The sequence below is a fragment of the Vipera ursinii genome (genome assembly GCF_947247035.1).
Source record: "Vipera ursinii genome assembly, chromosome: 3".
Taxonomy (NCBI): Eukaryota; Metazoa; Chordata; class Lepidosauria; order Squamata; family Viperidae; genus Vipera; species Vipera ursinii.
The window spans coordinates 48831661-48845152 of NC_139516.1; the positions used below are offsets into that span (position 1 = coordinate 48831661).

Below are 13492 nucleotides of genomic sequence, written 5' to 3' on the forward strand. Positions count from 1 at the left end.
TGCTGGGTGGCTACAGCAGGTTTTGATCACTTCACATGACCTGGGACACTGTGACCGTCATAAATATGAATCAGTTGCCAAGCATCTGAATGGAAATCACAAGACCCTGGAGATGCTGCAACATTCCAGCTGATTGGCGCTTCTTTAGGGCTCAGCAGAAGCGCCAGGATCAGTGCTGCTTTCCAGCTGGAGCCTGGCGCTGATCCTGGTGCTTCTGCTGAGCCCTGACAGCCCTGCAGCTCCAGCCATCTCTTGCTCAGGCTTGTGTGGTGCTGCCACCGGTTCAGCTCATTCCCCTCCCCTGCTACCAATTTTCTAGGATGGTCGCATACCACCTGCCAGGTGCCAATGTACCAGAGGTGGTACCCATACCACTGGTTGAAAAGCCCTGGCCTACTATATTCATGTAATTTATGAGAAATCCAGATGTCTTTGACCTTTTTGAATAGTGTTTTAGTTTTTCCCCTTTTTGCTACAAAATAAAAACAAAAACAACAATCCATTAAGGAGGAAAAGACAGAATAATTGAATAAAGATGGTTTCTCGTGAGAAGGTTTTCCCCATGATGGAAATGAAATGATGTGGAGTACTTGTATATATGATTTGGTGGAGCACATAAGATTCATACATGAAATAATTTTTATCAGGATTCCCAACTTGCAATCCTGATCATCGTGAAGTTGTATTTATATTGATGTACAACAATATTTTCTTCCCATCAAGTTGACTATTTTCCATTTACATTCTTTGCAGGATGTGCAAAGCATTCAACGAAGTACTTTGTGCAGTATATTAACTTGAACAAAGCATCCCTTACTAAAACCAGCTGTACCCTTGGGAAGGCTTGCCCTGGTTCTTGGAGTATGGATACGCAGAAAAGAATTCTGTTGGGACTGCCAGTAGAGTGGCTGTGTATGGATACATATGCAAATAGTTGAGGGCAGCCTTTGAAGTAAGGGTACATGTTTTCCAAAAGAAGTGGCTTATTTAACACTTTGGATACCACACTCATCCTAACATGCTTTACGAATTATCCGTTTCAAATCCTTTGCACTACACTACATCTTTATGCTAAATAAAAGAACAGACTTCTTTTTAAGGTTTGTGCAATAATAGTGGTAGTAATAATAGTGAAAAAAGAAAAAAAGATACTGGAAAAATATCTGAAGGTCAGTGAAGATGATGCATCGAAGCTAGTATACCATGAAGACTTACCGAGTACTGGAATGACCAAACTGGCTTATAAGAAAGACCAAATGAAGAATAAAAAAGACATGGCAAGACAAACTATTACACGGCCAGTACATTAAAAGAGTACGCAAAGCAGATAATAATAAAACCTGGCAATGGCTAGCAGGATAGTCGAAAAAAGAGACAGAAGGGCTAATTCTGGCTGCAACAAGGCCAAGCCTTAAGAACAAATGCATACAAAGCCAGAACTGAGAAGACAGCAACAGATGGCAAAAGCCACCTCTGCAAAGAAGCTGAAGAAACAATGGGCCACCTGTTTAGCTGCCGCAAGAAGATTGCACAGACAGATTACAAACAACTGCATGACAAAGTAGCTACAATGATGCATTGGAAGATTTGCAAAAAAACCCCTCTCATTTGCCTGCAAACAGAGTAAAAAGAGTAAAAACAACTGGTGGGACCATAAACTAAAGAAAGTAATACAATATAAAGAAGTTAAAGTGCTCTGGGACTTTAAAATTCATACAGACAGGCACCTACCACAGAACACCCCAGACTTAACAATGGTTGATTAGAAAGAAAAAAAAGTCTGGATAGTGGACATGGTAGGACCTGGAGACAGTAGAAGAGAACAGAAAGAACTGGATAAGATAACAGTATAAAGACCTGCAAATAGAATCACTGTGGCAAAACAAAGCAAAGCTCATGCCAAAAGTAATAGATGCCTTGGGTATATTCTTAAAACAAATGGATCACTGCTTGAACACTTGTTGGCATTGACAAAATCTTCATCAGTCAGTTGCAAAATGAAGCTTTACTCGGAACAGCTTACATCCTGCAACCATATCTCTAACACCATCAAACATCAACATCTGCCTATCCTAGGTCCTTGGGAAGGACTCGATGGGTGGATAAAAATGTCAAGTACAGTCTAAACATCTCACTGACTGTGAAAACCATAATAATAATGTAGCTAAAGTGGAGTTTTTTCCCCTTCTTGATAGAGGAGTTCAGGTTTAGATTTCCAGGAAATGCTGCACAAAACAGTGAATATATGCTGACATTCCACCAGTCATGCTGTTAAACTCCTACAGAGGGTCTGAAACAAAGCACAATCCATGCTTTTTCTCTCCCTACCTCCCTTAAATTTCTTATTCAAGGTCAAGTCACACAACAAACTGTTCCAACCAAGCCAGCTGTTATGTAGGCAAATAATATGTAAAGCAAGTAACCGATAATATAATAAGCAGCATTGTAAAATGGTTGGAACATTTGAGTTCAGTTCTCCCCAGAATCAAGAAGCCCTTGGGTAATAATAGCCAGTGGTTGTGTCTGTTTTCTCTATCTCACTGGATTGTCATGAGAATTAAAATACAGTTATTGAGAGCATTATATATTGCCATTTTAATCTTAAGAAAAGAAAGGACATTGAGTATCTCCAAAGCAGTATTATATTTATCTTACTTGCTGAAAAAGAAATAGCCTCTCAGATACTGAAGAATAAAAACACTTGCATTAAACTAAATGTCTAGGCAATTGGCTGGGCACACCATTAGCTTTCGTCCTAAAGGTTGAGAGAATGCCTGAATACCTCAACATGGCATTTAGAAGAACTTTGCTTAAATAAATGCTAGTCATGTACTTTACAGCCAAATAAGGAAAATAATCTTCCGGGCTAGTGGCTTCAACAGTAGGGCATCTAAGCTGCTATTAGCAGAGACTTCTACTGCAATAATGAAATCTTGTGCTACTGTTTGTGCCATGCTGCCTTTTGATACCATCACTGACAAGCAACATGCTAAATAAGTGTGAGATGGGCTCCATTTTGTCCAGGAGCCTGTGGAATTGTCAGACTGCAAACCGGCCTCATTTTATATCTGATATTCATATGGGATTGCAAAACACATCATAAAGAAGAGGATTTTAAAATGGATCTTTGAGATCATATTCAACTTTCCTATTTGCCTTTCTCCTTTCAGAATGCTTTTCCCCCCCAAAGTAAATGGAATATTAATAGCAATGGTGAACTTGAAGTGGGAGAAAGCTGTGCCCTCCAAGAATCTGACATGATTGCTGCTCTGTCCATTCATTTTCCAGCAAGCTAATCAAACATTTCCTTTACTGACAATTCCCCAGTTTATTCAAGTCCTCTGAATCTGTTGTTCTTCTCGAGAGTTTGGAGTTTATCAGAGGCACAAGTTTACTGGGGCAAAGGGAAGTAAGTTGCAGAGAGCAGAGGGCTTTGTCTCTGTTCCAAGGAAGCCTTCACCCGTGCCAACATTCTTTGACAACTTTCCCTTTTACTCAGCTCCGGTTTGAAAAGTACCCAATGTGAAGGGACTTCCCTCTCATGACTCACATGCTGGTCATACGCAGCCATGACTCAGCAGGGTTGACACCAAGCCAGATGTTCTCACAGGATCTGTAGCAGAAGGGGAGGAAAGGGAGAGAGAGGTAAAGGCAAACTAAGGGCAAACTCTGAGGAAAGAAACAAGAGGGAGAAACGGAATGAAACATCCTGTTGGACAAAAACTATACCACAACTGGCTGTTCCAGGCTACTTGTCTGTAGCAGTGTTTTACGTAAGTAAGTGCCCTATAAATTTTTACATCTGATTATTCTTTTTGCTGTCACTGAGAGTAGCTCTCAAATATTTTAATGACATCTGCTACCTGGCCCTCTGCTACCTGGTTCTTTGAACTGAGAATAGCAGGGTTCTCAGTTCAAATCTGAAATTTTCGCCATGCAAAGCAGCTGTCATTCCAGTAAGCCTTTTCCCTCTCTCATCTTTTTAGAGTATATTATACAGTTTAGAGGTAGTCTGACTCCTAAGAGCACTGGGTGTCTTATAATTAGAAAATAAGAACAATAGAACACTCCCCCTCCTGCAGAAAACAGATCTTAAATGGCCCAAGACAAGTATATAAACAAAAAAGCTGTCTAAGGAGGGCTTAATCACCACCATGCCCCCAGGCCTGGAAGAATAAGCAGGGCTTAAATAGCTTCCTGAATATCATCAGGATGGGAGCCCTCCATATCTCTTGGAAATATTATTCCAGAGGGCTGCAATAGAGAAGGCATACTTCCTGGGTCTCATAAGTGACATGCTTAATCAGCTTGCCCGCTGTGCCTAATCTCACTGGAGACAGGTGATCCCTCAATAACCAAGTAATGAAGTGGTTTATAGGTGAAAACCAGCACTTTGAATTTCACCTGAAAGTCAACCAGTAATTAGTGCAGTTTGTGAAGCATTGGGGTCATTTGAGCATAACAAGGCTTGCCCGGCAGCTTCATTCTAGACCAGCTGTAGCTTTTGAGTTAAGGGCAGCTCTATACACAATGTCTTACATTGTGAGTTGACTTAAGTTGTGAGTGACTGTCTGAAGGGTATTCTGGTCCAGACACACTAGATATATTTCTGCAAGGTCCCTCTTGGCCACAGCAGCTACCTACTTTTCAAGCAGGAACTGTAAGTCCAAGAAAACACTCCCCCTCACATTGTGCACCAGTCTTGAATGGGGAAGTGTAACCCCATCCAAGATGAAAGATGGAAAATCTCCATTCCCAGGATGTCTTAGTCTTGTCAGGATTGAGCATGGTTCTGTTCCTTCTTAGCCCTCAAAACACTGGGGCTGAAACTTGACAGCATCACTTGATTGATCTGAGATTGAGGTTGAGAGTGAGATATATTTGATCCCAGATTGATGGATGATTTCACCTAGTGTTTTCATGTAGATATTAAAACAAAAGGGGTGAGAGCTTCAAGCCCTGAGGCAACCACAATTGAGGGCTCCTGGACTTCCCCTTTTTAACACTAATTGAAATCAGCCTCAAAGAAAAGAACATCATCATAAAACGATGCCCCCATTCCCCAAACTCCCAATCAGTCTTGATTAATCTAAGACTGATGGGTTTCAAAGCTGCTGAGAAATCAAGAAGCACTAGAACAGAAGCACTAATCCCATTCTGGCTTTGTCACAGATCAAAAATAAATGGAACCAGTGCTGTCTCTAGAATGTAACCTGGTCTGAAACCAGACTGAAATGGGTCCAAGCAATCCTTTCCCCCAGAATGCCCTGGAGCTGGATCTTAGCCACTTTCTCGGTTTAAAAAGGGTAGGTTGAAAACTGGACAAAAAATGTCCAGAATTGTTGAGTCCAGCAAAGACTTCTCAAAGAGGGAGCTCACCATTGCTTTCTTCAAGGTTGAGTGGACAACCCTTTTCCTTAATGAAGGTGATACTGCCACATGGAACCAACCATAGGTCACCTACCAGGCAACCTTGACCAAACAGGAAGGATCATAATCTAATAGCCAGGTGACTAAGCTTCGTTTGAAAGACTGTATTTACTTCTATAGGAATCACACCTCAAAATCTCTACCAATAATTTTACAAGACTGGGCATGCCCAATTGGAATTCAGCTCTGAATGTATCTGAGTGATGTTATCTGCCAAATGACAAGAATAGCCCTACTATTCCACAGAGATGTTCTTGTGATCATCCCTTAAACAGGACTACTTGTGTTCAATTGTACTAGATATAGTATTAGAGGGCTCTTACTCCTGTGTGGCTTACCTTGCTACAGTATGGGAATTTCCTGTATCCTTCTCTAGTCATTACTTGACTGCCTACTGCCCATTCTGCCTAACCAGAATGGGAGGACATGAGAGAGGAGTGGTTGTGGTTGTAGGATATAAGGCACTCCAGTTCAATATAGTAAAACAGATGCATAGGGGTAAAGTTCAGACAATAAAATAAAAGATATTGGACATACAACTTCTAACTTAAAAATCAAGCTAGAAAGAAGACGATTTTGGCAGGACAAGAAGCAACGGATGGAAGCTAACCAAAGAGAGAAGCAACCTAGAACTAAGGCCAAACTTCCTGGCTGTTAGAACAATTAATCAGTGGAACAACCTGCCTCCAGATGCTGTGAATTTGTTGTTTGCTTGGATAAATAGAGAGTTCTCTTCTCAATAGAAAAATAATTGACTCCTTAACCTGATGCAGGCCTATGGTAGGAAGGAGTTCACATTAATTTACGTAAAGCCACTCAGGCACTCTGATCTCATATTATGTGATTTTATCTTGCTGAGGCAAGTTCTCTGGGTACCCTTCCCTGCCAACTCCAGAATGCCCTTCCCAGTAAGACACATCTGGATACCTTTAATACTTCATTGCATTCTTTACAGTTATTAAATTCTTTACTTGGTACTTTATTGTCTTTCCAGCAACAAGGAAAACCATTTTTTCTTCCGAACCTTTTACTAAACCATATATTTTTAAAAACGTGACAATAATCAGGGTGTGATTGCTGTTGCTGCTGAATTTTGGGTAACGACTGTGATATTGCATAAGAAAATTATCTCTGGATAATTTTTGAATGTTTTTTCCCCCTGTCTTTATATGCTACAGACATACACATATATTATATATATGATATTAAATTCAGGCTTTTTGTTTATTTCTGTGATTTTTTGCCTCTTTGGCAGATTGTTTTGTAGCTTTTAGCTTGGGCATTTTTCTATCTTTTGTATTCCTTTGCTATTTATCTAATTGGCTTGTACATTGTTTTAATTCAGATTTATGATCATGGTGAAGCTGTTTGCTTAATATTTTAAAGTTACACATCACAGAAAAGCTCAACTTAACTAACCTGCTTTTATTGCTTACATCTGTTTTTAATTGCTTTACTTTGCAAAAATGTTATGATATAATTTTAAGATGTTAAAGCACCCCCAGGAATAGTCGATCTTGAAAAGTGACATACAAAATGTAAACATGAATAATAGTAAATAATTGTTAAGAAATAATGAGAATTTTCTCAAATCTTTACATATTGCCTTGGGGGGCATCAGTAGAAATTCTTCCACTGTAAATATCCTCTTTGGAGAGGTAATTTTTGTTAGAACTACAACAGGAGAATAAGATCTTTCAGTGCTTCCAGAGGTATTAAGAGAATGGGTAGTGAATAAATATTTTAAATCATGTCATATCATATCTGATATATCTCAATTAATATATTTGCTGCAGCACCTAATAAGAATCAGCCTCCAGGCAGCTCCTGTTTTTATAAAAAACAAGGAGCAGGTTACATGCAACCATGCATTTAATCTGTATTGACGCTTGCAACTAAGTATCTGTCAGAATTTGGGGATGACAAGAATTCTTCAGCTACACAGGAAGGGAGATCCAAATATGAAGAAATAGCCAGTATGGAAGGCCTAAAGAGAGAAGCCTGCTCAGATGTGATTACTTACATCAGTCTATTCAAGTTTATGATATTTTCTTGTGGATCGGTGCTTTACTAGCTTTTCAACTATGTGGATATTGCCACTCATATTCAAAGGAATATGAATAGGAAAAAAATATTTCATCTTTCTACTTGTTGAGAGTGTGGTGGCGCATCAGCTCCCTTTGTTCTTGGAGGAAGCTGACTACCTAGACCCGTACCAATCGGGTTTCAGGCCCGGGTACAGCACGGAGACGGCATTGGTCGCGCTGGAGAATGATCTCTGGCGGGCTCGGGACAGGGGTTGTTCCTCTGTCCTAGTCCTTTTAGACCTCTCAGCGGCTTTTGATACCATCGACCATGGTATCCTGCTGCGACGTCTCAGGGGGTTAGGAGTGGGAGGCACAGTTCTCCAGTGGTTCTCCTCTTACCTCCTGGGACGTTCGCAGTCGGTGTTAGCAGGGGGGCAGAGATCGACCCTGAGACCTCTCATTTGTGGAGTTCCTCAGGGATCGGTTCTCTCGCCTCTCCTGTTCAACATCTATATGAAGCCGCTGGGTGAGATCATTCGTGGTTTTGGAGTTGGGTATCACCAGTATGCTGATGATACCCAGCTTTTTATTTCGACCCCAAACCACCCCAGTGATGCCCTCGACGTGATGTCCCGTTGCCTGGAGGCAGTCCGGGTCTGGATGGGGAGGAACAGGCTTCGACTCAACCCTGACAAGACTGAGTGGCTGTTCGTGCCGGCATCCCAGGAAATTCCGATTATTCCATCATTGGCCATGGGGGGTGAGCTATTACCCCCCGTAGATAGGGCCCGCAACTTGGGGGTCCTTCTAGACTCACAGCTCTCTTTGGAAGAGCATATTGGAGCTGTGACTAGGGGGGCCTTTGCCCAGGTTCACCTGGTGCGCCAGTTGTGGCCCTATCTAGACCGGGATGCCTTGCGCACAGTCACTCATGCGCTCGTGACCTCTCGTCTAGACTACTGTAATGCTCTCTACATGGGGCTGCCATTGAGGTCCACCTGGAGACTCCAGCTGGTGCAGAATGCAGCCGCGCGAGTCGTCTTGGAAGTTTCCCGATACTCCCATGTTACACCTCTGCTCCGCGAGCTGCATTGGTTGCTCTCCGGGTGAGGTTCAAGGTGTTAGTTATGACGTACAAAGCCCTTCATGGCATGGGTCCGGATTACCTACAGCAACACCTGCGACCGGCGTCAACTTCCCTCTGTCCAGTGCGCTCCCACAGAGAGGGCCTCCTCAGGGTGCCGCAGATCAAAGAATGCCGATTGGTGACCCCCAGGGGGAGAGCGTTCTCTGTGGGCGCGCCAGACCTCTGGAACCGCTTACCGGTTGAGCTCCGGATGGCCCCCGACCTTCGCTCCTTCCGGCGTGATCTTAAAACATTCTTTTTCGAACAAGCTGGCCTGGTCTGACGGGATGGGGTTGGGTTTTTAAAATTAGTTTTAACTTAATATGTATTGATTTTATGGGCATGATGTTTAATGGTTTTTTAATGGTTTTTTAATTTTTGTATTTGATTTTTATTGTGTATTGCCCTGTTCACCGCCCTGAGTCCTTCGGGAGAAGGGCGGTATAGAAATCAAATTATTAAATTAATTATTAAATTAAATTACTTCAGTGTGGGAAGAAATGCCAAAGAGATGTGGCATTCACATTCTTTCCTCACCCTTCGATATCACGTGAGCAGGTTAAAGGACCATATAGATTTGTAGAAATACGAGTTGGAAGGTCAGTTAACAAAAAAGCTTTTTTTTTCCTGATATAGAGAAATGGATATGCTACCCTTTAGCGGGACCTTTTGCCTCAAAAGGTCTATTTGGAAATGTTTTATTTACAGATATGTAAATATAGGATAGCTCAGAGTCCTCTAATCCAAAAGGAAATCTGACCTAAGTAGAAAGCATGCTATATGTAGCTATACTTTATTATTCATTCCATCCAAGTTAGAAGCCAAATAAAAAAGTCAGATATATTCTCTTGCGCAGTAAGACTGTTGAGCTGTGCTTCTTTGAAGAGAGGTTCATATTCTAAAGGTATAGTACTGGTTGAATTTTTCAAAGTTAGTTGCTTATGGAGATCAAAACAAAATTGTTCAAAAATATTGGACAATTTTGATTCCAAACTTTTTAAAAATAGGACGCTGAGCATGTCGATCAGATGGCCGGCAGTTTGGTGGGTTGAATCCTGAGTGCCACGTAACAGAGTGAGCGCCTGTTACTCGTCCCAGCTTCTGCCAACCTAGCAGTTCGAAAGCATGTAAAAATGCAAGTAGAAAAATAGGGACCACTACGGTGGGAAGGTAACAGCGTTCCGTGCACCTTTGGCGTCTAGTCATGCCAGCCACATGACCACGGAGACGTCCTCGGACAAGCGCTAGCTCTTCGGCTTTGAAACGGAGATGAGCACCGGCCTCTAGAGTCGGAAACGACTAGCACACATGTGTGGGGGAACCTTTACCTTTACCTTTATAGATAGATAGATATATCCTGCTTTTATTATTTTTACAAGGTGGCTTTGTAACAGGCTGTCACATGAAGTGGTAAGTTCTGCTTTACTTCATATAGAGGCTGGAAATTATGTAGTATGTTTCATACTGATCTGGGACTAATGATCTCTTAAGATCATTATCAACACTTTAATTCTATAAAAAGACTACATTGAAATTGCTGCCATTGCAGATGGCTTCACCCATGTGTTAGTCAACTCTCAAAAGTGCTTCAAGCTTTGTTCCTGCTTTGCCTAGGCAAGTCTTCTCTGGGTTTGTCCAGGCAAAGCGAGTGTGAGTTTTGATAGTGCTCCTGCTGTTGCCTGAACAAGCTCGATCAGGTGAAAAAAATGTTGCAACCATTCAAATGTATATATTTGAATGATGGTATTTATGTCTTGCTTTTTCTTCAGGAAGAACTTTTAGAGAACTGGTAGCTTTTGTCTACTTCTGCCTTGCCAGTAGGGAGGGTGTTCTGCCTTGTGTAGGCAAAAAAAGGAAGACAATGAGACTAGCAGTGGATGTAGAGTTGGGTTGTTGCTGCTGGCACACCAGCGAGCTGTTTGGCAATCCATGGCGAGACAGCAATGGCTATGGGGGAAAAATATGTGCTTTTAAATCAGTTTTGATTCCTGGAGACTGTTCCCTGCAATTTTCTTGATAGCATTTTTCAGAAGTAGATTGCCAATGCCTCTTTCCAAGGTATGAGAGAAGTGACTGGTCTAAGTTCGCCCAGTTGGCTTTGTGCCTAGGGTAGGACTAGAGTCTTGTAGTTTCTAGCCTAATGCCTTAACCAGTATTTCTCAACTGTGGCAACTTTTAAGAGGTATGGAGTTCAACTCCCAAATTCCCCCAGTGTAATGGTTATGCTGGGAGTTGAAGTCAACATATTTTAAAGTTGCCAAGATTGAGAAACACCGCACTATGCTTAACTGACTCTAGGGCCTACGCAATGGGGGAGGGAAGTATTAAATAATGTTCTGCTCCAATCAGATACAGAAATACTGGAGAAATATACCACTAAAAAAATTCCAACAATAAATCAAGTAGGATCAGAAACTGTCCTGGTTAACCTCTGGTTGTTTGAAAAATATATGGAGAAAGATCACTGATTATGACTGAAGGGTATAACATGGATATGGTTGAACTGAACCGAAGAATCAATCAAGGTATCCAGTTCAGAATCAGATTTCCTTATTACTGTAAGATATCAGTCCAAGAGGAAGCCTTTTTAGATTTCATCCAATCCAAGAAGATCCAGTAGCAAGAATTAATGGAAAGGACTAATCAAAAGCTGTATTATAATGAATGTTCCAAGCTGTAGTCCTGGTAGATCCAATATAGGGTAGCCATCACTCATTCTAACAGAACTCCATTGCAGATTTTACTGTGAGAAATTCACAGTCTTAACAAATTTCAGTTTGGAATTGGGTTTTCTCATACTCCCACTGAACTATACACAATAGAGGTCCTGTCCCTGCTTGCACTTAACCACAGCACAATTATGCTCTGATAACATCTATTTTGGCCCTGTAATGTGGCATTTATTTCAACCCCACCCTGGAAATGAGTCACTTTTAAATTGTCATTAGATGTACTGATACAAAAATAATGCCCCACCCCATTCTGACACTCCTCCAGTGACAGCCTTTAGGTGAATAGCATTTCTTCACCACTCACTATCTTGGAGGTAAAGTCAGATAACCAGTAGTGGGTGGCGAGGCTCATTAAATGAGTAGGCAGAAAGAGCCTATCCAGATTAGGTGAGAAATGAAATCTCCCTAGAGAACATATATGGGGTCCCCTTAATCAACTTGCTCAGTCTGAAGAAGCTATTTGGATAAGCAGTGAAATGTTTTGAACAAGAAGTCCAGTTGCCATGACTCAACTTCCAGACAACTCTACCTGGATGAATGGGAAACTTCATTAACATATTTTTATCCTTGTGATTTTCTATATGTTGCTTAGTTTTATATTATTTTAACATGAACATGTAAACTGGCCTGGATGAGTCAGAGAGAGTCCTGAAGGCATCATCTATATTGTATTAAGAAAAAAAGTGAGGCCCATGCTATATCAATTCTAATGCTCCATCGGTGGGTGTTCCCCTAATGGTTGGTCTCATGTTGAAAGAAAATGTGAGTACTCAGAAGAAAATCTATCATCTGGCTTCTAACATATGACACATTCTCCAGTCAGGGTAAACCAGGCACTAGAGACTTGATATGAGAAAATAGAGAAAACATATTTTATGCCAGCACTTTTGTTTGCAAGGATGAGTAGATGTCATTTCAACTTAACAGTAGAGAAAGGCTCTTAAAAGTAATTTATCCTGATAAATTCAGCATCAATGGCTTGCCTGCAGAAGTTGTGGGTGCTGGAATTTTTTAAAGAAGAGCTTGGACAGCCATTTGTCTGAAACGGTATAGACTCTCCTGCTTGGGTGGAGGGGGGTGGGTGGGACTGGAGGACCTCCAGCGTCCCTTCAAATTCTATTATTTTGTTCTGTTATTTTTTCTATGTTCACATGTATCCATCCTGTCAAGCCCAAAGAAAGTCTGGAATGATATAGGATCTCCTGCCATGGGCAAGGGGTTAGACTAGAAGACCTCCAAGATCCCTTCCAATCCTACTGTTCTATGCTTATATTGAATTGAATGAGGTTTACAGTGTTGAGCTGCTCACAATTATTCTATCACATTGTGGTGCAACTAGAAGCAAACCACGGAGCTGGTTTTATATCTTCAATAATATATCAAAGGACTTGTATGCCTTTGCTCTACAAAGTGGCTCTGCAGACAAAAGCCCAGGGACTCCTGCAGGTAGCCCCAGGCTGTTCTATCCTGCAGATCATTCCGACTTTTCTCTCTGGGCAGCTGATTGATATGTCCAGCTTGACTGACAGGAAATGGTAACTATTTCCTTTACAATTTGTGGCAGGAAATGAAAGGATGTGGTCCCTGCTATCTAGTCAATCAATTTACTGGTGAGAACCAGCATTTTTTCAGTCTGTTGTTGGGAGGAGAAAAAAACTTATTGCTTTTTTTTGTCTTCCAACACAAGCAAGCTACATAAAAAAGGGTTCGGTTTTGATCAGGGCTTGTGGCTGCTTGACTTTTATGACACCCTCTCCCTGCTTGTAGATATCCCTGTTAAATATTAGCATATCATAGATGAACAATTAAGGTTTTAGCAATATGAAAAACTACTTTCCTTCACTAGGGGGTGATGGAGTCTTACAAATGTACTTGGCTATTGCTAAAGTGATATAAAGTTCTTATTACTTTTATAACAATACAAAGATGATTGGGTGATGCTCGAAGACAAAATAAATAACAGTGAGGAAATGAACTGAGAAATAATGAATCAGACAATTGATTAGACTAACTTGGGAGACCTTATATAATATATATTCTAGCACTGTTGGTGCCCTGGCAAGTTTGTAAGGTTTTGCTGCCATCTTGCGTACAGATGGGGCATACACAAGAGATGTCGTAGTTAAAGATATGTAAATATTGTATGATGTTGGTTGGACTCCTGGACTGACCTGTTG

At 41.2% G+C, this 13492-nt stretch overlaps 1 protein-coding gene across 1 annotated transcript in view; it reads left to right on the top strand.

The window, feature by feature from the left end:
• Positions 1-2450: 2450 nt before the first annotated feature.
• Positions 2451-13492, top strand: part of LOC310638849 (uncharacterized protein) — a gene marked incomplete at its 5' end in the record, with an annotated part of 36008 nt that continues 24966 nt past the window's right edge. Inside the window, 2 exons of the mRNA XM_083360210.1 lie at positions 2451-2500; positions 3611-3777. Of these exons, the coding sequence (XP_083216336.1) occupies positions 2451-2500; positions 3611-3777 (217 nt within the window). The remainder of the gene's footprint in view (positions 2501-3610; positions 3778-13492) is intronic.